The 26177-nt window shown below is 58.9% G+C and overlaps 3 protein-coding genes across 5 annotated transcripts; 2 read left to right on the forward strand and 1 right to left on the reverse strand.

Annotated features, from left to right (window-relative positions):
- Nucleotides 1-312: 312 nt before the first annotated feature.
- E4F1 (E4F transcription factor 1) lies at nucleotides 313-9814 on the forward strand. Of its 3 annotated transcripts, none has more exons than XM_061152594.1 (14): nucleotides 313-530; nucleotides 2824-2972; nucleotides 3904-4009; nucleotides 6333-6526; nucleotides 6621-6741; nucleotides 6851-7003; nucleotides 7095-7264; nucleotides 7581-7790; nucleotides 8038-8143; nucleotides 8286-8503; nucleotides 8648-8846; nucleotides 8927-9069; nucleotides 9139-9201; nucleotides 9279-9814. In XM_061152594.1, the coding sequence occupies exons 1-14, from the start codon at nucleotides 374-376 to the stop codon at nucleotides 9633-9635; spliced, it is 2346 nt and encodes a 781-aa protein (XP_061008577.1). In that variant the 5' UTR covers nucleotides 313-373; the 3' UTR covers nucleotides 9636-9814. The 3 variants fall into 3 exon arrangements, with proteins under 3 accessions (XP_061008577.1, XP_061008578.1, XP_061008579.1); XM_061152595.1 differs by having other exon boundaries at nucleotides 7581-7781; XM_061152596.1 differs by having other exon boundaries at nucleotides 6944-7003.
- A 1173-nt stretch (nucleotides 9815-10987) lies between these two features.
- On the forward strand, nucleotides 10988-13776 carry DNASE1L2 (deoxyribonuclease 1 like 2). The gene is given in 6 exon segments (XM_061152598.1): nucleotides 10988-11131; nucleotides 11224-11312; nucleotides 11407-11490; nucleotides 11570-11858; nucleotides 11969-12220; nucleotides 12582-13776. Coding segments are annotated over 6 exon segments (912 nt in total). The 3' UTR covers nucleotides 12636-13776.
- Nucleotides 13777-13938: 162 nt separating this feature from the next.
- On the reverse strand, nucleotides 13939-25816 carry ECI1 (enoyl-CoA delta isomerase 1). The gene is made up of 7 exons (XM_061152597.1): nucleotides 25711-25816; nucleotides 25504-25620; nucleotides 23139-23266; nucleotides 16854-17000; nucleotides 16040-16161; nucleotides 15777-15955; nucleotides 13939-14350 (listed from the first exon to the last, which is right to left on the reverse strand). Exons 1-7 carry the CDS (start codon nucleotides 25760-25762, stop codon nucleotides 14184-14186), a joined length of 912 nt encoding a protein of 303 aa, XP_061008580.1. The 5' UTR covers nucleotides 25763-25816; the 3' UTR covers nucleotides 13939-14183.
- Between the last annotated feature and the right edge of the window lie 361 nt (nucleotides 25817-26177).

The raw sequence follows: 26177 nt of genomic DNA on the forward strand, positions 1-26177 counted from the left end.
CGCGCTCAGGGCCGAGCAGGAGGCGCCGCCAGCCAATCTGGCCGTCTCAGGCTCTAGCGCCTAAACGCCGCTCGCGGACCGCAGTCCCAGTATTTCAATCCTCAGGCGTGGCCCCGCCCCTCCGCCTGTCAGTCCTCTGCACCGTAACCACACCTCTCCCGGCAGTTCCGCCCGCTGTTCTGTCTCAGCGCTCGGTCCCGCCTCTGCGCCTCTAGGCCACACCCTCGCACGGCGCCCCGCCGCCTGCCCGTCAAACCCGCCCTGGCCCCGCCCCGTCGTCGTCCTCTAGTCCTCTCGCTCGCTCGCCTTGGCGCGGCCCGTTGTTATGACGACACGGTCGTAAATCCGCCATCTTCCTGCGGCGCGTTGCGACATGGAGGGCGCGATGGCAGTGCGGGTGACGGCCGCGCATACGGCAGAAGCCCGGGCCGAAGCCGGGCGGGAAGCGGGTGAGGGCGGGGTCGCGGCGGCGGCGGCGGCCTTGGCTCCTGGTGGCTTTCTCGGCCTCCCGGCGCCCTTCAGCGAGGAAGGTAACAGGGCCGCACGGGGCTGGGCGCGGCCGGGGTGGGGGCGGCTCAGCCTGGCTGGTGGAGGCCCCGACGGCCTGAGCTGCGGGCGCGACACATCCTCCCGGACCAGCTTCCTTGCAGACCTCGTGGGTCTCCGCGGGACGCCTCAGAGCTTTCCACGAGCCCTATGGTTTTCTCAGGCCCTCGGGCCTCACCCTACGGGGCGCAGATCACCACCGGCGTGGGCTCCTGCGCCCACCGCGGATACTCACTGGTGTCCGAGCCACACGGGCTGTCCGTGGAGACTTTGGCAGTCGGCTCCACCGCCTGCCGGCCCCGCTCTGTCTCTGCGTCTAGACAGGGCCCTGCCCTCCGCTGCGCCCCCTCCCACCTCACCTGACAGGCCACCAGGGCCCTGGCCGGGGTGTGGCTGAGGCTCCGGGAGGGCGGGGCCTCGGGTCTCTCCCGCACCCACAGGGAGGTGGCTGAGCCCAGTGCTTCAAATCAGCAGGCCGTCCTGCCCCAGACCTGCCACGTTTTAGCTGTTTGATCCTGTGCAGGTGACCACATACCTCTCTGAGCCTCCATTTCCGCTTACAGAATGGAGATACCGGTATTGATGATAATGTATGGAGCACTCATCATGCCTCAGCCTTTTTCATTCTCAAGCCAGCCCTAGATGCTGTTATTGTTATTGTTGTTATTCCCGTTTCGTGGATGAGGAAAATTGAGGTTCAAAGATGTGAAAATGACCAGGTCACCTAGTTATTTAATACCAAGTATTATTTTGATGCCAGGATTGTGTGACCCCTCAATACATTCCCTTAAATTCTGGGGCTCTGTCTTCTGGTAGGATGGTGGTGAGACTCAAAGGAGAGCATGCATGTGCATCTCTGAGAGCAGTTCTGGGGACCCATGAGGGCTGCATTCACAGGGGCACTGATGACTTTTGGAGCCAGAACTCTGGTCTCTGCCCTCTGAGCCTGTCCCAGGAGACTCTAGACTGGGCCAGGCAGGCGGGGGTGGGCTGGTGATACTGGGATGGTGGTCTTTGCTCCCACAGGGTTTGTATTCTCAGTACGTCTTTCCTTGCTCCTTCTTATTCCAGCGTGCGTAGGGGCAGTACCACCCACCCAGGGGTCTCTTTGGAGGTTGCTGTGCCCTGCTGGACTTGCCCAGGGCTTTCTCTCAGGGTTACAGGGCTGGGAGTGTTCCCCTTTGTGGTAGGGATTTCTTTAATGGCAACACGCTGGTGCCGAGTCAGACTCAGTGAGTGGGCTGGGAGGATTAGGAGGGTGGAGGCACCTCAGTGCTTGGCGGGTGACTGTGTGCCATCTGGGGGGTGACCGCCCTTGCCAGGTGGCCTTCTGTGGGCGAGTCTCGGCTGTGGTTTGGCCCTTTGTTCATTAACCCAGTAGGCATCAGCTGGGCTCCTTCTGTGCTCCAGCCTGGGTTTGACCTTGATGTGGGATTGCACATGAGGCGGTGGGAATGGACAGACTCTTACAAAAGCAGAAGGAACATCTCCCATCCCTTGGTGCAAACAGCAGGGTGTCTGGGGTAGACCCTCAGGTTTACGTTCTGGCCCCAACACTCACCAGCAGGGTAGCCTTGATCTCAACTTGTTTTTCCGGAGTGGGAATAGTCACTTCCATTTCTTCAGGGTGCTGGTCGGATTGGGTGATATCCCCAGGGAGGTGCCTGGCACACTGTAGGGAACTCAGTGAGCCAGAAGTCCTGCAGGACCTGGGGTGGGGACTGGCTGGTCAGCCTAGATGGTGAGGGGCTCGGGGGCAATGGCCCCTGGCCCTGGAGTGTGGAGCCCCTCTGGGAAGCTCCCCCAGGCGTCTTTACCAGGGTAGGGAGGTGTTGCCTGCTTGGAACCAGTGAAGCGTCAGGTCAGAGTGAGAAAAGAGTGGGCATGGGTCATGGGGCCTCACCTCTCCCATGTTTGCTGTGTGCTGGCCTCTCAGCTGGAGCTGTAAACACACCAAGTCGGCCCATTTTAAAGATGATGAAACAGACCCAGACATGGTTGCTGAGGTGCCCAAGGGCACATGTGAACCCCAGGTCCTCCCCAGTTCCCAAAGCAGCATGGCTGAATCCCCCTGCCTCCCAGCTGCTCCCTGGGCCTCTCTGCCCTCCTCTCTGAAGTAGGGCCTTTGGACCCTGGTGCCCAAGTGGATGGTCAGGGCTGCCCCCTCCCGTGTGCAGTTCTCCCTGGGGTGGGCATCTGGTTCTGATGCCACCCCTGGCTGGGTGTGCCTAGGACCAGAGCCCCGCCCCAGTCCCCCTGACTGTGGGCTTCTTGCAGATGAGGACGACGTGCACAGATGTGGCCGCTGCCAGGCGGAGTTCACCGCCCTGGAGGACTTCGTTCAGCATAAGCTCCAAAAAGCCTGCCAGCGGGCGCCTCAGGAGGCCCTGCCCGCCACCCCGGCCGCCGCGCTGCTGGGTCGGGAGGTGAGCCCCCCCACCCCCCTGCATCGCACACAGGTGTGCACACACACGTCCCCGCCTCTCATCTGACAGCAGGATGAGGAGGTGGTGGCGTGGCAGGACACACCCGTGTAGCTGGGTCCTTCTGACATGGGGACGGGCAGAGGGTGGCATCCGGTCATGGGTTGGGGGGTGCTCTGGGCTCCCCTGGTCGGCCTGGGATGCCGGCCTGCTCAGCAACCTGTGTGTGGAGCCTGCGCTTTGGGGCCTGGGGTCTCTCCTTCCTTGGGGCCCATCCTGACTCAGGGACATCACGATGGCTTTTGTCCTCTGTCTGCCCTCCTGGCCTATACATGAGGTTCCCGGGGATCCCACAGACGAAGTGTGGCTCTGTGGTGAAAACGGCCACCTTTGTGCATAGCGTGTGTACTGGAGCTGTGCACGGCACCCTCGTGGGCTTGGCACTCTTGACACCCTAAGCCTATGAAGTGGGCGAGGACACTCTGAGAGAAGTCGGTGCCTCCGGTCACCCCAGGTGGCCCGAGGATGGGGCCCAGAGTCGTCTTGCTCTGCTCTGTGGTCTCTCCTGCCCCTCCCAGGGGTGTCCTCTTCTTCGGGAGGGCCCCCAGCCCCACATCCCTGGGAGCCCTTTCCCTGACCCCCTGGCTGGGCTGGTGGGTGGAGGTCCTCACTTCCTCTCTGTAGAGGCTGTGCTGGAGCTTCTGGTCACTTCATCCTGGAGCCCTCCCCGGGCTGCTCAGGGCTTCGCGTGGGGCCCTTGTGGCTGGAGGCATTAGAGTGATGGGGTTGACCGCTGGGCCCAGGGGGAGGGGTTCAGGCTGGGAGCAGACTGGGAGTAGTGCTCTGCGGGGGAGATGTGAGCCCTTGGGTGGACCCACAGCTGAGCCCTAGAGCCCTGAAGACGGGTCTCCTCCATTCCCCCGCCCCATGGCAGGTGGCAGCAGGAGCGGCGGGCTCAGAGGAGCCCATCACTGTGGCCCACATCGTGGTGGAGGCAGCGGCGCTCGCGGGAGACATCAGCCACTCGCCTGACATAGTTGGTAAGTCAGCCTGGCACCCCACGGCTGTGCACGCGCGGCTTTCTCAGCACTGACCTGGCAGTCGTCCGTAGGCAGGGCTGTGACCTCTGCTGCCCATGGCCGTCTGCTGTCCCGGGAGCAGGGCCTGGCCGAGGAGGGGCTGGGGCCCTGTGTGCACCTTCCCAGGGCAGGGCCTGCTGGAGGAGTGAGCACTGGGCACCAGGCCCTGCCATGCCCAGAAAGGGGTAGCCAGAGCCGGACAGCCCAGGGAGATTGCTGGGCCTCGGGGCATCTTCGCTTTGTGCACAGACCATGAGCTGGCTGCTCTCCCCTGCTGTATACCCAGACTCTCTGCCCTGGTCCTTCTCGAATCTTCCCCACTTTTCTCCCAGCCCCCACCCTGGCCCCGGTTCCTACTCCCCACCCACCATTGGCTCTGGAGGATTGACTGGGGTCCATGTGGGCGTCCTGGCTCAGCCCCGACCTGCTGCGTGATCCTGGCCGTCATCTCCCCAGCGCTCCATCCCTCCGGCAATTCCCACCCTAATTCCCACACGGCTTTGGCTTTTAAGAGCGTGCAACGCCAAGTCAGGCTCTTTGATGGCTTTTTTAAAGCTGAAGTGCCTCATTGATGTGCAGGAGGAGAGGGGGCGTTGAAAGGTCTGGATGGGGTCACATGCCCCTTTACAGGGGACAGGGAGCGTGCCGCTGGGCCATTGAAAGGGCAGCCTGAGGGGCCCGGTGGCTGGGTGTGAGCATGGCAGCAGAGAGGCTGGGTTGGCCTGATGCCACTGGAGGTGGGGAAGGGAATGGGCAGGGGCTGCGGCAGGGATGCAAGTTGGTAGCTGGCCAGGAAGGTTTGGGTGACGGAGAACTTGGCCTTGGGAAGCCCTGGGGACCAGCTGGGGCAGGAAGAGGGGTGGAGGTGGCCTGGGGCACGGGGACCTCAGAGCAGGCAACCTCCCTCTCCCCAGGGAGGCCGTGGAACCTGTCCCTGTCTCCATGCCGCCTTTCCCCCAGCCTTCCTGTGGACGAGGATGCTTGCCTGCTGCTCCTCCAGGACAGGAGTGTACATGTGTTGGGCAGGGTTGCGCTCCAGCCCTGATGTGGCATTTGGTTTCTGGGTGGGAGGGTGTCATGTGGAGAAACGCATGCCCTAGATTCAGGTAGCACCTCCAGGCTCTAGCACCCTGGAAGCCCTGCCTGCCACCCAGCCTCCAGCTAGCCCACCCTACGCTCCAGGGGCTCCTCTCTGGGCACCCCCTGCCTCTCTTGCCCCCTGGGAGTTTCCCTTCTGTAGACGTCCTGGGTGGCCCAGATGTCCCCCTGGCTCAGTGATCTGGAGCCCAGGCCAGAGTCCTGAGCCGCCAGCTGCTGGCATCATGCCAGGATGGTTCTCCGCCCTCGCAGGGCTGGTGCACAATTCACAGGGACCACACAGTTTCCAGATACCCACTCCAGGCCCCCTGCCTCTTCCCTGAGACCAAACTTGCTTTTCATCTCTGGCCCTGGGGCAACCATGATCCCCTCTCTCCAACCCTTCCGTCTGCTGTGTGACACTCAGACTCAGGTCAGAGCCCGGTGGAAGGCCCTGTTCTTTAAGGAATTCGCATCTGGGGTGGAGGGAGGCTGTCAGTCCCGCAGGAGCGACAGATGCCTTAATTGTTTCTGAGTCACGGAGCTTCCATCCTGTTTTGGAAGAATGGCTTGTCAAAACACGACGCCGGCCTGAGTGAGATGGTTTCTAAGAAGCGGCTTCATAGCCGTTTTCCACACGTCATTTTCATGAGCAGAAATAGTGAAGTGTGTTTACAGCTTAGTTTTGCACATTGTCACATTTCTTCAACACCCATGAGAGCTGCAAAAGCCCAGCTTCCTCGCCCTGACTGTCTCAGGCATGTCTGGAGCGATTGCTCTCCAGGCGGGTCCCGGGCCTGCCTGCCTCGAAACCCATGCTGGTGGGCAGTCCCAGGGGCATTTCCTCTTCACGTTAGCAGGAGCCAGGGTGGCAGGCTGGCCTGTCCACTGCCTCTGCACCGGCACATGGCCACCCTTGGGGACGGCAGGAAGCCTGTGCAAGTCTTGCCCTGCGTGCCTCTTGGCTGGGGGCAGGGCGTCTGTGTTCACATCCTGGCTAACTGTTTCCAGAGGCCTGGAGCTCCTCTTGGCTGCCCTGTGGAGTTGGAGCACCCCTTTCTGGCCATCCTTTCTGGCCAAGCAGGTGCCGCATGCCTGGTTGGGGTCGGTCGAGACAACCCCCCTGACCCTAGCAGGGTCCTCGGGCTCCATCCGAGTGCGGCAGGGCCAGTGATCCCGGGGTTCAGGCCGCTCTCCCTTTCCTCAGGAGGCGGACACATCAAAGAGGTCATCGTGGCCTCAGAGGCGGAGCCGGGGGACAGCGAGGTGGCTGAGGGCCCAGGCAGCCCCAGCCGGCGGGGGCCCGGGCTCTCTGCGGAGGGTGAGCAGGCCCAGGTCAAGCTGCTGGTGAACAAGGACGGCCGCTACGTGTGCATGCTCTGCCACAAGACCTTCAAGACGGTGAGGCCCCGGGCCTGGGGGCGCCGGTGGGGAGCCGGGCCTCCAGCCCCTCCCTCGCTGGGCGGTGCTGAGCCTCGCCGCCCCTCCCTCACAGGGCAGCATCCTCAAGGCCCACATGGTCACGCACAGCAGCCGCAAAGACCACGAGTGCAAACTGTGCGGGGCCTCCTTCCGCACCAAAGGCTCGCTCATCCGGCACCACCGGAGGCACACAGGTGAGCCGGCCTCAGCGCGCTGCCGCTGGCCCCGGGGCTCGGCTCCTGGGCTTTGTGGCCCCCGACTCCTGGAGGTGTGAGGCCGGGGCTGACACCGTTCTCTCCACAGACGAGCGCCCCTATAAGTGTGCCAAGTGTGGGAAGAGCTTCCGGGAGTCGGGGGCACTAACCCGGCACCTGAAGTCTCTCACTCCGTGTACAGAAAAAATCCGCTTCAGCATGAGCAAAGACATGGTCGTCAGCAAAGAGGACGTGCCTGCAGGTCAGCCGGGGGCTCCCCGGCCGGCCCTGGTTGCTCTCGGTACCACCCTCCTCCGTGTGTCCTCACGGGCTCTCTTGGTTCTGCCTTAAAGGGTCCAGCGCCTCCACTGTGGGGGCTGTTACTCCGTCGTCGGTGGCAGGCGAGCCCATGGAGACCTCGCCAGTGATTCACCTGGTGACAGATGCCAAGGGCACCGTCATCCATGAAGTCCACGTCCAGATGCAGGAGCTTCCCCTGGGCATGAAGGCCCTCGCCCCGGAGGTGGGGGCAGGTCAGGGGCGGCCCTTGTCTGCTCAGTCCGGGCCCTGTTCTGGGCGCCGGCTCTGCTGGGAATGGGACTGACCTGGGCCTGGCTTCCTGGCGCTCAGTCTGGTTGCGGGGGAAGGGAGATGAGAGACCAAGGTCATAGCAGGGAGGGGTGAGGGGGAGTGGGCTGGGGGTGAGGGCAGGTGCAGGGGGCCTTCCTGAGTGAAGGCGCCGGGTGTGCACAGGGCCTGGGGCAGCCCGCTGTGGAGCTAGCAGGCGGTGTCGAGTGTTGGACCGCCTGGGCAGCCCCCTCCCTCTGCCTCCCCTGCAGCCCCCTGGCCCCCAGGAGCTTCCCTGCTCCAGCGAGGGCGGCCGCGAGAACCTTCTGCACCAGGCCATGCAGAACTCCGGCATCGTGCTCGAGCGGGCCCCCGGGGAGGAGGGGACCCTGGGGCCGGCCACCCCCACCGTGTCCAGTCCCCAGCCGCCCGGAGACGCTGCCCCGGAACTGCCGCTGCTGGAGGTGGAGCAGGTGGAGACAGTATGTCCCTGCCCCACAGTGGGCTCCTTCTGGGGGGCTGGACCTGGGGTGCTAAGTCACACGCTAACCCAGCCGCTGCTGGCTGCCTGGCCGTTCCTGGTGGTGGGAAGCTCCTCACCGTGTGCAGTGACTCATCCCCTGACCTGCTTACTGCCTCCCAGGGTGGGGGTGCCTCGGTGTGGCCCCAGCCCTGCTGATGGGGTACAGCCACCATGGGTGCTGGAGGGGTGCTGTGGTCCCCCCGCAGGTGGCTGGCGAGGCCTCGTCTGTGCCCAGGACCCACCCGTGCCCTCAGTGCAGTGAGACCTTCCCAACGGCGGCCACCCTGGAGGCCCACAAAAGAGGCCATGCAGGTGGGTGGCAGGGGTGCCGGTCCTGGACAGCTGTGGGCAGCCAGGATGAGCCTCTGGGTGGGCGGCAGGCAGCCAGGGTGGCCAGTGGCTAGGGTGGGGCCCTCGGGTGGTTGTCCCAGCCTGACGTGGAGCATGGCCGCAGGGCCGAGGCCCTTCACCTGCCCGCAGTGCGGCAAGGCCTTCCCCAAGGCCTACCTGCTCAAGAAGCACCAGGAGGTCCATGTGCATGAGCGCCGCTTCCGCTGCGGGGACTGCGGGAAGCTCTACAAGACCATCGCCCATGTCCGTGGCCACCGGCGTGTCCACTCGGACGAGCGGCCCTACCCCTGTCCTGAGTGTGGCAAGCGCTACAAGACCAAGGTGGGCCCTGGACCCCTGCCTGTGGCTGCCCGCTCCCTGAGCCCGCTCTGTCCCTGGTTCCCTGCCCCCTCGCCCTGGCCTGGGCCCTCAGGGGGCTGGCTGAGCCGAGGCCAGGCCAGCCCTGATGGGGGGCGGTCTCCGCAGAATGCCCAGCAGGTGCACTTCCGGACGCACCTGGAGGAGAAGCCGCACGTGTGCCCGTTCTGCAGCCGCGGCTTCCGGGAGAAGGGCTCGCTGGTGCGGCACGTGCGGCACCACACGGGCGAGAAGCCCTTCAAGTGCTACAAGTGTGGCCGTGGTTTCGCTGAGCACGGCACGCTCAACCGCCACCTGCGGACCAAGGGTAGGGCTGGGAGCTGGCAGGTGGGGTTGGCGGTGGGGGGGGAGGTCCACAACCAGCGCTGACTGAGCTCCCCGTCGCAGGGGGCTGCCTGCTGGAGGTGGAGGAGCTGCTGGTGTCCGAGGAGAGCCCCGCTGCGGCTGCCGCCGTCCTGACCGAGGACCCGCACACCGTGTTGGTCGAGTTCTCGTCCGTGGTAGCTGACACGCAGGAGTACATCATCGAGGTGGGCGGGGGCCCGCCGGGCTGGGGTGAGGACTGGGGTGGGCAGGGCTGACCTCTGACCCCCACCCAGGCCACCGCAGATGATGCAGAGACCAGTGAAGCCACGGAGATCATTGAGGGCACCCAGACGGAGGTGAGGGGCTGGGGGACGGGCGGAGGGGCGGCCTGGCACGCTCATCGGACTCGGGCTGAGCCATGGGCCGCCCGCAGGTGGACAGTCACATCATGAAGGTGGTGCAGCAGATAGTGCACCAGGCCAGCGCTGGGCACCAGATCATCGTGCAGAATGTGACCATGGACCAGGAGGCGCGACTGGGCCCGGAGGCGGCCGCGGCCGACACCATCACCATCGCCACCCCCGAGAGCCTGACGGAGCAGGTGGCCATGACGCTGGCCTCGGCCATCAGCGAGGGCACTGTGCTCACTGCCCGCTCGGGCACCAGTGGCGCTGAGCAGGCCACTGTGACCATGGTTTCGTCAGAGGACATTGAGATCCTGGAGCATGCCGGCGAGCTGGTTATCGCCTCCCCGGAGGGCCAGCTTGAGGTGCAGACGGTCATTGTCTAAGCACGGGCACCTGCAGGGGCTGGCAGGCCGGTCTGGGGCAGGAGCTGAGGACCTTGGGTTCCCTGCCCATGCTTGCCTGGCTGAGTACAGGCAAGAGGGGCTTAGAACTCAGACTTTGAGAGGCGACGTGGGAGTGTAAATAGAGTTTTTGGTTGCTTTACAATAAAATGTGAAAATCCGCCGCTTGTGATGTTGTGGCATTAGCAGCCTCAGGGACTGGTGTCTGGCAGTGCCCCTCTGGGGCAGTCCCCGCCTGCCCAGGCCACCCTCGAGGCTCTGGTGCCTGGCCGGTCCACCCAGGGCTCCCAAGGGGCTGGCGGCACCTTGGTGATGTGTGGGTGTCATTGGCATGTGGACAGGCAGCCTCCTGCCTCTGCCCTGCTCAGCTGGAGCCATGACCCCCGCTTCCTGTGGCCCGTCGAAGTGGGTGGGTCGGGGTACTGCTTGCCAGCTTCCGATCCTGGGGCTGGGGAATGAGGCTGGGAGAGCCAGGAGTCTCGGCTTTGTCCTTGAAGTGATGACGTGGAGAAGCAGCAGAAGATGCTGGGCTGTAAACAGGGCTGGTCTTTCCTGATTGGGTGGCCTTAGTTTCCCTGCAGGGATGCAGCTTGAGGGAGATTCTGGGTGACCTAGTTTCTCGGGGGTGGGGACAAGAACAAGCCCTGGACTGTGGGCATGGCTGGCCCTCTTCCAGTCTCGATGCAGCTCTTGGCCTGGCAGAGCCGTCTAAGCCCCTGTTTTGATAGGTATGGGGGTCCCAGATCAGTTTCAGGGTGGGTGTCCTGCCTCCCTGTCCCCACCACCCCTATGTGTGGGGGGAGGTCCTCTGTAGGATGAGAGGTGAGAGCCAGGAGTACAGCCACCAGCTTCATGAAGGGGGCGGGATGCAGCGCAGTCTGGCCCCTCCCTGGGCCAGGGCTACAAATACCCCCGGAGCCAGGGTGCCATCGCTGCTGTTGCACCAGCCCTTGCAGTCTGTCTCACAGACACACCCCCAGCCTGGACCTCAGACCTCTCCTGGGACGCAGATCCTGAGCCTATCCACACCCCTCAGGTGCGTTCAGTGTGGGAGTGCTGAGTGGGGGCTGGATGGGAATGGACTCTCAATATTTGGGCCTCAGTTTCACCATGGAGGAGGAGAATGGACAAGGCTGTGAGCCCAGCAGCACCCTGGGGAGACCTGGAAAGCAGTAGGGGGCAGAGGTGCCTTGCGGCCAGCACACTGTGGGAGGCAGGACCTGCCCGGCCCTGGGTCCCCGCGGCCAAGATGAGGAGTGGGCTGGTGTGTCCCACTTCAGATCCGCGGTCACGCCCGGCCGTGTCTGTCCGTCTACGATCGTCCACTCCGCGCCATGGGCGGGCCCCTGACGTTATTGGCCGCGCTCTGGGCTCTGGGGGCTGCCGGAGCCCAGGCGCTGCGCATCGGAGCTTTCAACATCCAGAGCTTCGGCGACAGCAAAGTGTCAGACACGGGCTGCTGCGGCGTCATCGCGCAAGTGAGGCTGGGGGCCCGGGGCGGGGTCGCGGCTGGGCTCCTCGGGCTGATCTGCAGCGCGCCTGACCCTGCACTCGCTGGCTCCTCCCCCAGATCCTGGCTGGCTATGACGTCATGCTCGTGCAGGAGGTGCGAGACCCCGACCTGAGCGCTGTGTCCGCGCTCATGGAGCAGATCAACAGGTGCGGCTGGCAGGGTCCAGCGTGGGAAGCCCCGGCCCGGACCCCAGGCCTCGGAGCGATGCCTTGACCCCAGGCCCGGCCCGTATCTCCGCAGCGTGTCCAGGCACGAGTACAGCTTCGTGAGCAGTGAGCCCCTGGGTCGGGACCAGTATAAGGAAATGTACCTATTCGTCTACAGGTGAGGGGAGGGGCCACGGGGCGCGCGGGGCAGGGGTCCGGCTCACGGCGCCCACCCGTCCTTTACCCCCTGGCTCCAGGAAGGACACGGTGTCGGTCGTGGACACGTACCAGTACCCGGACACCGAGGACGCCTTCAGCCGGGAGCCGTTCGTGGTCAAGTTCTCGGTACCCGGCTGCGGTGAGGCCCCGCGCCCCGCCCCCGCCTCCGGCCCCGCCCCCGCCGCCGGCCCCTGACACCCAGCCCCTCTTGCAGCAGCCAAGGAGTTGGTGTTGATTCCGCTGCACGCGGCGCCGCACCACGCTGTGGCCGAGATCGACGCGCTCTACGACGTGTACCTGGACGTGATTGACAAGTGGGGCACCGACGTAAGTGCCCCCTGTCCGGAAGGCCCCGCCCCGCCCCCACGACCCCACCCGGGAGGCGTGCTCCTGGGTCGGCCACAGAGCCTCAGTCCCGGCCCCGCCGTGACCCGCAGGACATCCTGTTTCTGGGCGACTTCAATGCCGACTGCAAATACGTGCGGGCACAGGACTGGCCGGCCATCCGCCTGCGCAGCAGCGAGGTCTTCAAATGGCTCATCCCGGACAGCGCTGACACCACGGTGGGCAACTCGGACTGTGCCTATGACCGCATCGTGGTCTGTGGCTCTCGCCTGCGCAAGAGCCTGAAGCATCTGTCAGCCACTGTGCACGACTTCCAGGAGGAATTCGGCCTGGACCAGTCTCAGGCAAGTGCTGAGGCCGGGGTAGGGGCGGGGGCGAGGGGAGTGCTGGACCCAGATCCCAACCTCAGGGAACCAGGCACTCCCCTCTTTGCACTAGTGTTTCTAGAAAAGGCCCTTAGAGGTTCAGGTCTGGCCGAATGGAGCAAACCTGGGGTGGCTGTGCAGGAAGCTCTTTACGTCGCTGGAGTGGGGTCCTGAGACTGTGCTCCCAGCCCACCCACAGGCCACAGCTGGCATAGACGCCAACGCCTCCCCCCAGGTGCAGCGGTTTGTTTAGACCCCCAGTGGGCCCCTCCCTGGGTGGGGGGCAGTTTCCCGGGGTGGCTGCTTAGCAGGGTCTCAGGCTGGCCCCTTCTCCCTCCAGGCCCTGACCATCAGTGACCATTTTCCTGTGGAGGTGACCCTCAAGTCCCACTGACAGCCCCGGGCCCTGGCTGGGGCAGAGCCTGCAGACTGGCCACAGGAGCAAGCCCCACAGGACTCCTCCAGCGTGGCCAGCCAACCCCCAGCGAGGCTGGGCAGCTGGGCCTGGACAAGTGATGGGACCACTCAGAGCCCGTTTCCCCATCTGTGAAATGGGCTGCCACCACCTACCTCATAAGGTTGTGAGAAACACCTTCTAGCATGCTGGGCACGCAGCTGAGTTCAATAAACAGCACACACTCAGCCAGGGCCCCACACACATGTGGGCTTTGACTCCTCCAGGTCCCTTCTTAGGGCTCAGCCCTTCTGGGACACAGACCTTGGTCCTGCCACCCAGCAGATCCCTGGTCCCAGCCCACCTAGGGGACAAGGACAGCCTGGCCTGCCCACACCATCTTTTCTGCTGGGAACTGACCATGTCCAGACTGGGCTGGCTCCAGAAGACAGTGCCTGTGCTCACTGGCAGAAGCTTCTTGCTCTTTGTGTAAACTAAGTGCTTCCAAGCACCTGAACTGAGTGCACATGGGGTAAGTGCTCTCACACACATGCCGTATGGATGTGCAAGGCCAACCTCCCAATCGTCAGTGATCCTCCTCCAGCCCCAGTTCCCAGGTCTGCAGGCCTCTAGCAGCACTTGTGGGTATGAGGGTCCTGTCCCACCCAGCACTGCAGTTGGTGGGGGGAGGTCAGGAAGGTCGTCCCCCTGCCCCAAGCTGGTTGGCAGCCCTGGGACTTGTGGAGAGCCCCTCACTGGTGAGCAGGCAGGCTGGGTGAGGGTTCTGCCCATAGAACCCCAACAACTCACTGTGGTACAGCCCCTTCAAAGGTGCCTTCCTGGTAGGTTCCTCCTCAGGAGCCCTGCGCTGGGCAAAGGCTCGCCAGGGAGGGCACTGGCCTGCGCCTCGACTAAGCCCATCCCAAGGGTGGGGGACACGCAGAACTGGGGTACACAGTGTAACTGACAGGGACCCAGTGAGGCTGCTGGTTTTCAAAGCATCTCACCTTTGGCAGGATTTAATTGGCCTGAATTATACTGAAGGGTAAAACCTTTGTTTCAAAGAGTCTGGACTTTTTCTTGCTAGATCTTTCTGAAATAAGATATAGGACACTTGCAATGTAAAATGCCTCCCTTCTTCCTCTCCAAGTTACCCAGTTTCTCTGAAATTTGTACAGGTTTTCCATCCAAACAAACATGGTGGCCCAAGGTCTTTTCCCATTTCCTTCTCTTCGGGGGCTCGTCAGGACCCACCAACTACCTGGCCTTATGCCTCTAGCAATCAAGCGTCCCACCAGCCAGGAACGGGAAACTTGAGGACTTTATTCTGCTCTGGGAAAAAACAGCACATGCGCTCAATGGTGATGTTGCCAAGGTCTGGCAGCAGGCCTCGGGACTATGGCTGTGAGGATCAGGGCCTTCTAGGGAGATGGGTAAAACAAAGAGCTGTAAGTAATTTTAAATTGGAAAAGACCGGACTTAAGTCCTCTAGAGCCACGGTGCCCGTTAGGGTGGGTTCGGCCAGAACCCTGGTGGGCAGCCCTGCCCTCAGCCTTTCCTCTGTCGGAGCTTCTCCAAGTACACCTGCAGCGACTTCTGGATGGAGTCTCTGCAGATGAAGCTGACGAAGTTCTGGATGTCAGCGTCGCGCTGCCTCAGCAGGCGGTCTGCCGTGGCCTTTCGCATCATGTTCTTGGTCAGCTGGCGCGCGTGATCTGAAGAAGACAGGGCCCGCCTGTGAGGACCTGGGCTCTGCGCTGGGACAGTGCTATTGCCGAGCTGCCCCAGACGGTTCCAGCCGAAACTCCGGCAGAAAACTCAAGTGAGCAAAGGGAAGAAAAGGAAAACCACCTGTCCCCTGCTGTCCGCTGCTTTTAAAACCTTACAGGACGATACTGTGAAAACTGCCTTGTCAGCTTGTTATTTTCCCTCAGCTATATCGTCGGGAACATCTTCTATGTCGCTAACTATTCCTTTACCACCTCACTAACGGCTGGCTGTGTGGTATTCGGGCATCAGCAAACCTGGCCCCCCACAGCTCAAGAGCTGAGAATGGTGGTTGCATTTTTATATATGGTGGCAAAAAAATTTTAAAGGCTAGTATTTTGTGACATGTAAAAATCACCTGAAATTCAGAATTCAGTGGCTTGGTGTTCCTGTAACACTAGATACACTTCCTAGTTCACACACACTGAGGCAGCCCTCACTCCAGTGCTGTGGTTATGGCAGTGACCGTGTGACCAGCAAAGCCGGACATCTCCCTGGCCCTTTACAGACAGTCTGCTGACCCCTGGTTTCTACTGTCGTTGACATAAGCACTCCTATTGCCAGATGTAGAACCTGCAAGCTGTTTCCAGTTGTCTGTGTAGTGGGTTAAATAGTGGACGCCGGAAAGGTATGTGTAAGTGGCCTGATTAAGAAAGAGGTTTTTGCAGAGGTAACTAAGATGAGATCATCTTGGATTTAGGGCGGGCCCTAAATCCAGGGAGGGCTTCCCTGCTGGCTCGGTTGGTAAAGAATCCGCCCACAGTGCAGGAGACCCAGGTAGGATCCCTAGGAAGATTCCCCCGGAGAAGAAAATGGCAACCCACTCCAGTATTCTTGACTGGGAAATTCCATGGACAGAGGAGCACGCTAAAGTTGGGCACGACTTAGCAACTAAACCACCATAACCACTGCCTGAATCCAGGGACAGGTGTCCTTAGAAGGAACAGGAGGTCTGAGATATAGAAACATGTAGAGGAGAAGGTGTGTGAAGACACAGGCAGGGGCTGGAGTGATGCAGCCACAGCCCAGGAGTATCTGGAGCCCCTGAAGATGAAAGAGGCAGGAAGGCACCTCCCCAGGGCCTCTGCAGGGAGCAAGGCCCTGCTCACACCCTGATTTTACTCTGGCCTCCAGACTGTGCAAGAATGCATTTCCGTTGTTTTAAGCACCTAAGCGCCCTCACCCCTCAATTCCCCGTCTTGTCACTTGTTACACCAGTCTCAGGACACGAGGTCAGTCTGCTACTGTGAGCGGCTCATCTGTGTATGGCTTGAGAACTCCTGGTCTTATCAGGAGCCTCAGGCTGAGAGGGGAGGGGGCCCTGCCGGCCCGCCGGTACCCACGGCTGCTCCCCCACCCCCGCCCGCCCCTCACCTGGAACGGCCAGCCACCGGGCCATCGCCGAGAGCGCCGTGCCCAGCACCTGGTCCTCCGGCACCACCTGGTCCACCAGGCCCACCTGGAGAGCCTCTGCTGGTGGGAAGAGCAATCCCAGCTGCAGGGCCTGCTCCGAGGCGCGGTGCCCGATGGTGTTCACATACGCGTCTTTGAGCCTGGAAACAGACACCCGACTTGGAATGGGGGCTCGGGGCTCCAGGCCAGGGGGTGGGGGTGGTGGCCCTGGTCCCCGGCCTTACCAGAAGGGGGCGACGATGCCCAGCAAGGTCTCGTTCAGCCCTATGTGGTACTTGGGGTTGTCAGCCAGAACCCGGAAGTCACAGGAAAGGGCTATAATACAGCCCCCCGCGGGGCAGGCTCCCTGCAGGGAGAGCCAGACCGCTGGTCCCTGTAGTGTTCCAGAGGGCCCGGCCCAGGCACGCCCCAAGGCGGCGGTGAGCTCCCAGGTGCCTCCCACCATCCCCCCCCTCCCCTCCCCCCCCCCCCCCCCCCCCGCCCCCGGCCAGGTGCTGCACCAACCCCATCTGAGGAGCGTGCGCAGCGGGACCCACACACCCCTCTTCCCTCAGGCTCATGTCGGGCTGGGAGCGGCTTCTCTCTCGGCTCTTGTCCGGTCCCTCAGATGCCAGTCGCCCATCAGGCCTGGGCTGTCACCTCACGTCCTGCCCCAGACGGCCTGGGGCCACCCCTGTCCTCACCTCCTGCACCCACTGTCCCCATGGAGGTGGCCGGCCACCCAGCCCCATGCATCCTCCCAAGGCCGGCCCCCCTCCTCTCCAGCCGGCTCAGGCCCCTGGCCTCCGCCCCACCCTTGCCTTAGGCCAGAGCAATGTCCCCTAGAGGTGACCACAGGCCCTGGCTCCCGTCCCCACACTCAGCCCCACCACGTGGCCCTCTCTTCTCACCTCGTCTGTAAAGGCAAGCTGACCTCTGTGGGTCTCCCTGACTGCCCCCTTCCTTTCTGAGGGCTTTCTAAGGGAGGGCTATGTCCACCTACCCCAAGGGCTGGCCCACAGTGAGCAACCCAGGCGGCCCCCGGGGAGGAACACGCACGTTGATGGCGGCAACCAGCACCAGGCTGGACAGGTACGTCCGCAGCCACAGCTCCTGCACGGCCTTCCAGTACTCGGTGTAGTGGGCCGGGTTCCTCCCGCATACCTCCGTCAGGTCCAGGCCGGCGGAGAAGACCCTGGGGCAGTTCTGGGGGGACAGGGGCGCCGGCAGAGTCCGCCCTGGGGGCCTGGCAGTGCACAGGCGCTCGAGGGCCGGAGGAGCTGAGGTCATGCTCAGCAGCAGGATGCTGCCCCCAGGCGCCCTGAGCTGGGGGCTCCGGGGACTCAGCCAGGACCCCCTGGACTGTTCCGTCTGCATCCTGCCATATTCTTCCCCTTCCAGCTTCAAATGGGAAAGGCAGGCGGCAGGGCCAGGTGCTCCCCAGGGACATAAAACACGGGCCCTTTTACCCGTGCACACGGCCTGGGTAGAGGAGTCAGAGGCCGGGGAAGCTCCTAATGTCAGAGAGGACATGTGTTCTGGCTAACCCCAAAGGGTCAGCAAACCACAGACCCGCCAGGGAAGGAGGGAGCGGCGAGCGGTCAAGAAGGCACCCCTCCCCTCCGCCGTGGGCCATCACTCGTGAGGCTGAAGGCTGGGGTGGGGGCGCAAACCAAGACAGAAGGGGACCAGTGCTCCCAGTGTGGACACCAGGTTCTGGGCACTCAGTGAAGAACGCAGGCCGGGGCAGGAGGGGACCCCCGGCCGTCACACGGGAACCCTGCACCCGGGTTTTCTGCAAGCCCTTGCTGGAGTGTGTCCGGCTCCCAAGGCTGCTGTGAGGTTGTTGACCACTAAACAGAACTGGCTATGGTCGCCCCGGGCTGCTGCAGATGACAGCCACCCCCGCCCGCCCCCCAGTGGCCGTGAGGAGGGGTGGCCACACTCGACATGCCCTACATCCTCATACGAATTGACTGAAGCCAAGTGCAGGGCAGGTGAAGATGCACCCCGTGCTTCTCACACACGCGGTGCGTGTGTGCACAGCACCTGCAGACTGGCCTTGTTTGCATGGAACGTGTTCCGCTCTTGCCTCTAAAAAGCACCCCAGGGGATGGGAAGCTGGGCAGTCAGTATGCGTGTCCCACTGCCTCACCGGTCGGAATCTTGTGGGGGGTGGTGGTGAGCAGCCCTGCTCTGAGGACATGGCAGGATGGCCGTCCAGCTTTCCAGCCTTCCTCCCTAACCTCTTCCCACCACCAGTGCCTAGCTGCTCCTCCCCGCCGCCCCCCAAATTCAACACACTTTCTCAGCATAGAAGTGGACGGGCCGTCGGTGCAGCCCGTGGTCCTGGTACTGGAGGGAAGCCAAGGCAGAGAGTTCTACTCTGGATGCGAGAGAAGCAACTGCATCAATGCCAGACAGAAGGCATGGGGCTGGCCTGTTTCTGCGACTTCCGACCTCAGTGACTCTTGTGCAGCGGGTCGAGGTCAGGAGTGAGGGAGCAAGGGAACCTGCTGTCTGTTCTCCCTCCCTCCCCCGACCCTGCTGCAGCAGGGGCCCCAGTAAAGCCATGCCTGAATTTCTTGTCGGGCCTCTAGTCAATTTCTATTGGATGAGCAAGGCCAAGAACCCTGGTCGTTATCAGATTTATGGCCCCCAGCGTGTGGCTCGTCCCCTTCTGCGGAGGGGATCTGGGCACCTCTGGGACCCCCGAACGCAGCTTCCCAGTGGGCAGCAAGTGGCCACCTGAAGCCCTGCCTTCCTGACCCCGGGGGCTCAGGTCCCTCATCTAGGCAACACTGCCCCTGCCTCCTCGTCCTTCCGCCTCTCCCGCTGTTTCTCTACTTCTCTCTGTCCTCTCCTCCTGTCTTCTCCTTTCCAGAGTGGAGGTGGGGCAGCCAGTCTCACTGCTCTCGGCTGGCGAGACCTTTGGCCGCCCACGGTGCACCTCGTCCGGCGGCCAGCAGAGGCCTGAGAGGCAAGCCTCACCCGTGCAGACCCTGGCCCAGTGGGCCATCCCTGCCTGGAGATTCACAAGAGCGACAGAGGTTCAGTCCTCATGTCGGGTAGGGGCTGGAAGACCCATCGTCCCGGTGTTGACTCACCTTTGTTTTCCTGTTCTCATTCTCTGTCCCTCCCGTTTTACCTCTCCCTTGATCCTTAGACCTGCACTCCCATCCTTTTTTATCTGGAATACTTGCCCATGTCTACAAGGTTTTGTCATTGGTAGCTTTGTCTTATGTCGTTTTGTCTGTCCGGCTGCCCTGCTGATGTTGTGGGCACGGTGGAGGACTTAAACCTTGAAATACAAAGGCAGCCCTTGTATTCTATATCTCAAACACTGCTTGAGACTCCAACCTTGGGTTACTTGGTGGGATTTTAAAGAACAGAAAAGAAAGGAGCTTTCGTTTCTCCCTCCTCTGCCTTTGCAACGGAACTGTTCTGACTGTGTGCTCAGAAATATCGGATTCATCCGTAGTCCCTCAGAATGAAGGAAAAAAGTGCGAGGGGAGGGCATTTTAAAATTCCAGTGGGAAAACTATGAGGCCTCTGGCTCTGTCTTTATGTAAAAATTAACTTGTAAATGGGCTGTATTCAATTAGCTTAAAGGCAATTGAGCCATTATATATTCTCAGAAACATAGAAGAGGCTCATCAGAATACATTTTGGGCTCCTGTGATCTGGGAAAATAGTCAATATTTAATTAATATCTGGTATTAGTGCTGGCTTAGACTTGTGGGTTTAATTAACACAGACCTGTACCCACATTAAGTATAATACTTTCATTGTACCTAGGGTTACTGAAAGGAAGTGCATACTGTTCCTGTTATAAAATTTGTCACCAGGGAAACAACCTGACATGATTAAATTTTTAAGTAAATGTAAGTGGGATTAGAGCTTTTTGGTAAACTCTAGAGGAGTAGCTTTGTGTTGAAAAAATCCATCTAAAGCAGTCCCTCCCAATGTTGGTAACTTAAAAACTAAGACAAAGTAAAATGAAAGGAATTCACTGGGTTCAAGGACCATTTCAAATAAGATGAAACAGAGAACATTGATGGCTAAACAGGTGTAAACTGACCTACTTTTGTCTTCTTATCAGAGAGAAAAGAAGCTGTTTGGTGCTACCTTGAGATGACCTCTGCCAACCTACAGAATGCCAGTGCAGAAGGCCCTTCATGGCGGCTTAAGGAAAGGTGGGTGTGTGTTTTCAGAAGGGTGTATGAGGAGTGGAAATACGTTTTGTTAAAGGAAAAAGAGTGATTCTGTCCTAAAGCTGGTTATTTCTCAATGGAAAGAGTAAGGGATAAAGTATGGCTAATCAAAGTTGCAGGTCTACAGAAGAGAAACATGGAGAACAGAGTTTTGTTTGTGGTCAGGACTTTCCAAGGTTGAAATCAATTTAATTGGGTAAATGGGTTTTATTCAGAGTAGCCTGATGCAAGACGTGATTTGGTTTCTGTCTCTCATAAGAGAACAAAATTTTCCTGGAATGCCGCTTTTTGACATCAGATTGTGTGAGCTTCTGTGCCTTTAAGTGATCTGTAATGACCTTTGAAATCTTTTTGTTTTCCACCTTAGCTCAAGAAATAATTGTTTCACAGCGACCTTGATTCTATTGACCTACAATTCTATCTATTCTATCTAAAACATTGTGATATTTTGGGTGGACTTCCCAAATATCAAATTGTAACTAAAGTTCTTTTGACGTCCAGCTAACTTTGAAACTGACCTCCCCAAAGGAGATGCAAAGCTAACTGGGTTCACTGGGTGTGTTAAATTTCATGGGAAACACTGTCCAAACTCACTGTTACTGGTCTCAGATGGGACCATCGGGCTCTCCCCAGTTTTATCGCGAGCGCCAAACAGATGGGGAGGGGGCTTGGCTTGGGGTGCTTCCGCTGTCCAGTCTCTCCCCTTACTCTGTGTCCAAAAACCCCGCGGGAACACTCCCAGTTCGAGGCCCTCAGGTCCTGGCCCCGTGACATTTCCCACTGTGCCCAGCTCCAGTTCCTCCAGGATCTCCTTCCCTCCAGACCCCGGCAGTCCAGACACTGTGACTACCTACTGGGCTGGCCACTTCCAAGCAGCCCACTTCCTAGGCTTTACGGATGCACAGTCTCAAGCAGGTCACCCCACATCGGGGACACTGTTACGTACATAATAAGACATGAGCGTCAGAGACAGCAGACCCCCCTCTGGAGAGCCCTGGCGGCACACTGGCACCAGTTCAGAGGGCCCCTAAGGTGAAGCCCTCGTGCGAGGGACTGACGACCAGAGACGCTGGCTAGGTGTCGACGGGAGAGCAGAGGACGCTCAAAACCCCAGTAGGTGAGAAGGGCATTCGGAGGACCCTCGAGCCCCCTCTGACAAAAGCCTCCTGGTGAGATGCCTCTGGGACCCGGGACTTCATTTCTAGGAACGCTCTTGGCCGAAGGTTTCCCAACATGGGAGGATCCTCTTCTAAGCCAGAAGAAACACCTCTGGACTGTATCCTTAAAAACTGGAAATCTAAAAAAACAGATGGGCTGAAAAGGGAAAAACTTAAACTGTACTCTAACACTGCCTGGCCTTTATATAAGTTGGGGGAATGGAGAAAAACTGTGAAGGAAGAATTATAAACATGTGTACAAACTCAAAATATGCCTTCCTTGTTTTACATGCCCATGCAGCTATCTGGAAAGAAAGGAGACTTTTATCGTACTTTTTTAGAAAGAGGACTTTTAAAATGCAAAAGATTCCCTGTGAAACGTGGGGCTGAGATTTTACATCTCATAGAAGCAGCTCAAAACCCTAAATGAGGCTAGATTCCCTGGCCAAGACTGTACCTGATAAGGGTTGATTCAGTTCAGTTCACTCACTCAGTCGTGTCCGACTCTTTGCGACCCCATGGACTGCAGCACGACAGGCCTCCTTGTCCATCACCAACTCCCGGATTTACTCAAACTCATGTCCAAGTTGGTGATGCCATCCAACCATCTCATCCTCTGTCGTCTCCTTCTCCTCCTGCCCTCAATCTTTCCCAGCATCAGGGTCTTTTCCAATGAGTCAGTTCTTCGCATCAGGTACCCAAAGTACTGGAGTTTCAGCTTTAGCATCAGTCCTTCCAATGAATAATCAGGACTGACTTCCTTTAGCATTGATTGGTTTGATCTCCTTGCAGTCCAAGGGACTCTCAAGAGTCTTCTCCATCACCACAGTTCAAAAGCATCAATTCTTCGGTGCTCAGTTTTCTTTACAGTCCAACTCTCACATCCATACATGACTACTGGAAAAACCATAGCTTTGCTAGATGGACTTTTGTTGGCAAAGGAATGTCTCTGTTTTTTAATAGGCTGTCTAGGTTGGTCCTAACTTTTCTTCCAAGGAGCAGGCATCTTTTAATTTCATGGCTACAGTCACCATCTGCAGTGATTTTGGAGCCCCCAAAAATAAAGTTTCTCACTGTTTCCATTTTTTACCCATCTATTTGCCATGGAATGATGGGACCGGATGCCATGATCTTAGTTTTCTGAATGTTTAGCAGAAAAGGAGTGGTTTGTGCAACTGCCAATACTTTTTGTTGCATATGAAGCTAACACCTCCTTCCAGGTAGAAACCAACACCAAGAAAATCTGTCAACAAGCCATTTGACTTCCAGAGATAATCTACTAATCCTTGCCATTCAGTGTGGGCAAGGAAATGAAAACTGGCTCTCCAGTTCATTCTCTTGGATCCCGCAAGGCTTTTAAAAAGTCTTCTGACAGGAGGTTGTCATTTTCTTATAACTCTTTTCTTTTCAGTCATACTGATTTATGCTGCATTTTGTCTGGTACTCTGTTGTCTGCCTACTGTTGTAAACCTACGACTAAGACTTTTTGGTCCAAGGAGAATTCAGAAGGAAAAAGCCTGACCTCGGCTCTAGGACCTGCCCGGAGAGGGATGGGGAGCACCGCTCCTGGAACAAGCACAGTCTTGGGGGCCACCCTGGGCTCCAGGAAGCTGCTGAAAACCAAGTCTGCACTGGGTCCAGAGTTCGTGAAGCTGCGTGGTTTCAAGGTCACCCCTGCCCAAAGGAACCCACTCTCACCTACATCCAGGCCCGGGTATGGAGCACCGAGGCCTGCCCCAGGGCCTGGCCCCACAACTGTGTGGGTCTGGGAGGCGGCCTGGGACAGAGGCATCAGCCGCCTGCGGGCAAACCAGCTGCCCACAGCCCGGCTCCCTCGAGTCACACCCAGGACTGTGACCCCTGAAGGCCTGTGATTGCACCCGCACTTGGGCCGCCTGGGTTTTCTCCAGCCTGTGATGTGTGTGGAGGGCTTTCTGAGCTCGGGGCCTTGGGGGGAGCTTAGGAGCACTCACGGAAGTTAGGATGACGCCACGGAAGGTCTTGTCGTTCTCCAGCTTCTCCAGGCTGATGACCAGCTCTGTCAGCAGCTCCAGGCTCAGGGAGTTCACGGGGGGATTCCTCAACTTCATCACGGCCACCCCTAGTTTGAAAACAAAGAGGACAAAGCTCGTGCCAGCATGAGAAAGGTGCCCCCAGTCACCCACGGGAAGGCCATGGGAAGACACACAACTGTTGGGTTTTCTAAACTGAGGTGAGATTCATGTATCTTATAATAAAGGGAACCCTGTACACATCGACAGTTACCCTTCCTCCTGTTCCAGCCCCTGTGCGTGTGTACTACGGCACTTCAGTCGTGTCCGACTCTTTGAGACTCTACGGACCAAAACCCACCAGGCTCCTCTGTCCATAGGATTCTTCAGGCAAGAATACTGGAGTGGGTTGCCATGCCCTCCTCCAGGGATCTTCCTGACCCAGGGATCACTAATCACTGATCTCCTTCTTGTTCCTATGGACTTTCCAACTGTGGACATTTTATGGAAGCAGAATAATAGAAAATATGTGACCTTTTGTGTCTGTCTGCTTTCACTGAATGTTTCCAAGGTTCATCCATGAAGTAACATGTGTCAGTGCTTCGTTCCTTCTTAAGGTCAAATAACTTTCCACGATCTGTGTACAGCACGTTCTGCTTATCCATTCACCGACCAGTAGACACTTGAGTTAGTTCCACCTTTTGGCTATTTAGAGTAATGCTGCTGGGAACACTCACATACACATTTTTGTTGATCTTTTTTTTTTTGAGTTTAAATGCATTTTACTTTTAGACAACCTACATGACACGTTTTTTTTCCCTCACAATGCCTCCGCTCCAAATAAATCAATGTTCAAAACAAATGAAGTGCTCATTATGATATCTGTCCAATTTTCTCCCAGATACCAAGTCTGACATCCTCCTGGGAGCAGATGGCCTTATTGTAAGTGAGCAACTCTAAGAACTAGATGTGTGAGGAGGAATTCCAGTGGGGGGTTCTGGTTCACACTTGTTTAAGGATCAAGGGTACGAATATCAGGGGCCGGATGTTCTTGAAACTCTCAGTTTATACATTCATTCTGCCAGCAGCAGGAAAAACGGGAGTGAAGGGTCTGCCCCTGTAGACAGTGAGGCTGCTGGCTTGGCTGAGGCCATCTGTTCCCACTGCCTGGCCCAAGGGCAGACCCTAGGGGCTTCAGAAATGTCATCCTACAGAGAAGAATCAATCAGAACTTTCAGAGCTGAGCTCCCCAAACGTGGTTCAGAGGTAAGTTTCTGAAGCTAACTCTGGATCTTTGCTGTTTAGTGAGACAATATCTAAGAGTTTGGGGGAAAGGTAGAGGCCAAAGGTGAACAGATGGACTTGGACATCACCAGGGAAATAATCACACCCCTGGCACAGGTTGGGTACAAAATTTTCTTGAATGTTGAACAGGATCTAAAATCAGCTTTTTTTTTTTTTTTTAATTATTTTTAATTGGAGGATAATTGCTTTACGATATTGTGTTGGTTTCTGCCATACATCAACATGATAGCACTTTGGCATTTAAATGAAAGCATTTTATAAAGCACTTTTACTCCATTAATTCCTCTGAGTCTCAAGATGCCTGAGGGCCACCTGGGTCTGGCAATGAGGACAGAACCATGTGACCTCAATTCAACCTCCTACCAGGATAAGCCGGCAATGTTTAGGAGGCTTGGAGCTGGGAGGCCGTGAGACAGCTTGTCCTAAAATGTGAATCTCTCTTGTCTCTGCCCCCAAGTCAGCTCAGGTTCTAGCTCTGAAGGGCTCTCAGGTGGAGAAAGCACAGCTTTCTTTCAAAAGTGCTCTTTCTACCTCTTTTTTTAACCCCCCTTGGAGACTTTTAAGAGGTGTTCTGATGGGGGTGGGTAGAAGTGATTTTACTTGTGGCTCCTGGCTCTAATTTAAAAAAAAAAATATCTGCTGGGTTCTGTACCACCTGGGAGTATTAACAAAAAGTTAAAAACGTTATTCCAAGATGCTTCCAATTATTTTCACTTCCCAAGTTAATAGCTCATATAAGGAGCACATACCCCAAACTTTAAAAACAGAAACATGTTTATCTTCATAATGAACTGGGTGGAGGGGTGGGGGGTGGTGGTGGTCGTGGTGAAACAACTGGACTGGTGATGACCCTTAGCTTTGAACTCAACAGAAACTTACTTCAAAATCGGGCTTTATCTCGGGATTTTTAGAAATTCGAGCGCTTTCCCGTGTCCGGATTCTAGGTCTGGGTCCGGAGCCGGAGGCCACCGCGGAGCCCGCTCTGCTGCCGGCGGCGCCCCGTTCCCCACCGCGGGAATGCCGGGCGCTCGGGGGCGCTTACCTGCGGCCGCGTCCGGTTCCACCAGCACCCGCTGGCTTCCGAAGCGCCGCTCGCCGTCCCCGCCGCCGCCGGCCGCCGGCTCTCTGCGCCCAAGGGTCGTGCCCCAGAGCAGCGCCCCTGCGGAGGTCAGCGTGAGATCGGTTAGCCCGCGCGCCCCGAGCCCCGAGCCCCGAGCCCCGCGTCCCGCGCCCCGCGCCGGTCACGCACACGGACGGAGCAGGGCGCGCGCGGGGACGCGCACTCCCGATGCCAGCGCCATCTTGGCCGAGAATGGGCAGGTCGCGGCGCCGGGGTGTGATCTTGCCGTCCGCCCCGCCCCTGGGGAGCGGGCCGCTCCTCCCGGGCGGAGCCTCGGGCTCCGCGGAGCAGGACGTCTGGGCCTGGCGGATTGGGCTGCACGTAAGTGACGGAGCCAGGGGTTTGCGCTCAGCGGCGATCAGGGGCTGCGGGGACCTGGCTCTGGCCACCCCGCAGAGCGTGGGCGCTCGAGCGCCACTTCCTGCCGGCGAGGAACCAGACTTGCAGCTTAGCCTGGGACACAGCCTGGTGAGAGAACTGACCGTTCACCTTCTCAAGAGGCTGCTCACTCCACCGGGGCTCCTCCTGGGGAGGGGGAGGCGACAGCTTCCCTTTGCCCTCAATCCTGCTGAACACACACAGTGCTGGCATTCGGT

This window comes from Dama dama, chromosome 10 (genome assembly GCF_033118175.1).
Source record: "Dama dama isolate Ldn47 chromosome 10, ASM3311817v1, whole genome shotgun sequence".
NCBI classification, from domain to species: Eukaryota; Metazoa; Chordata; class Mammalia; order Artiodactyla; family Cervidae; genus Dama; species Dama dama.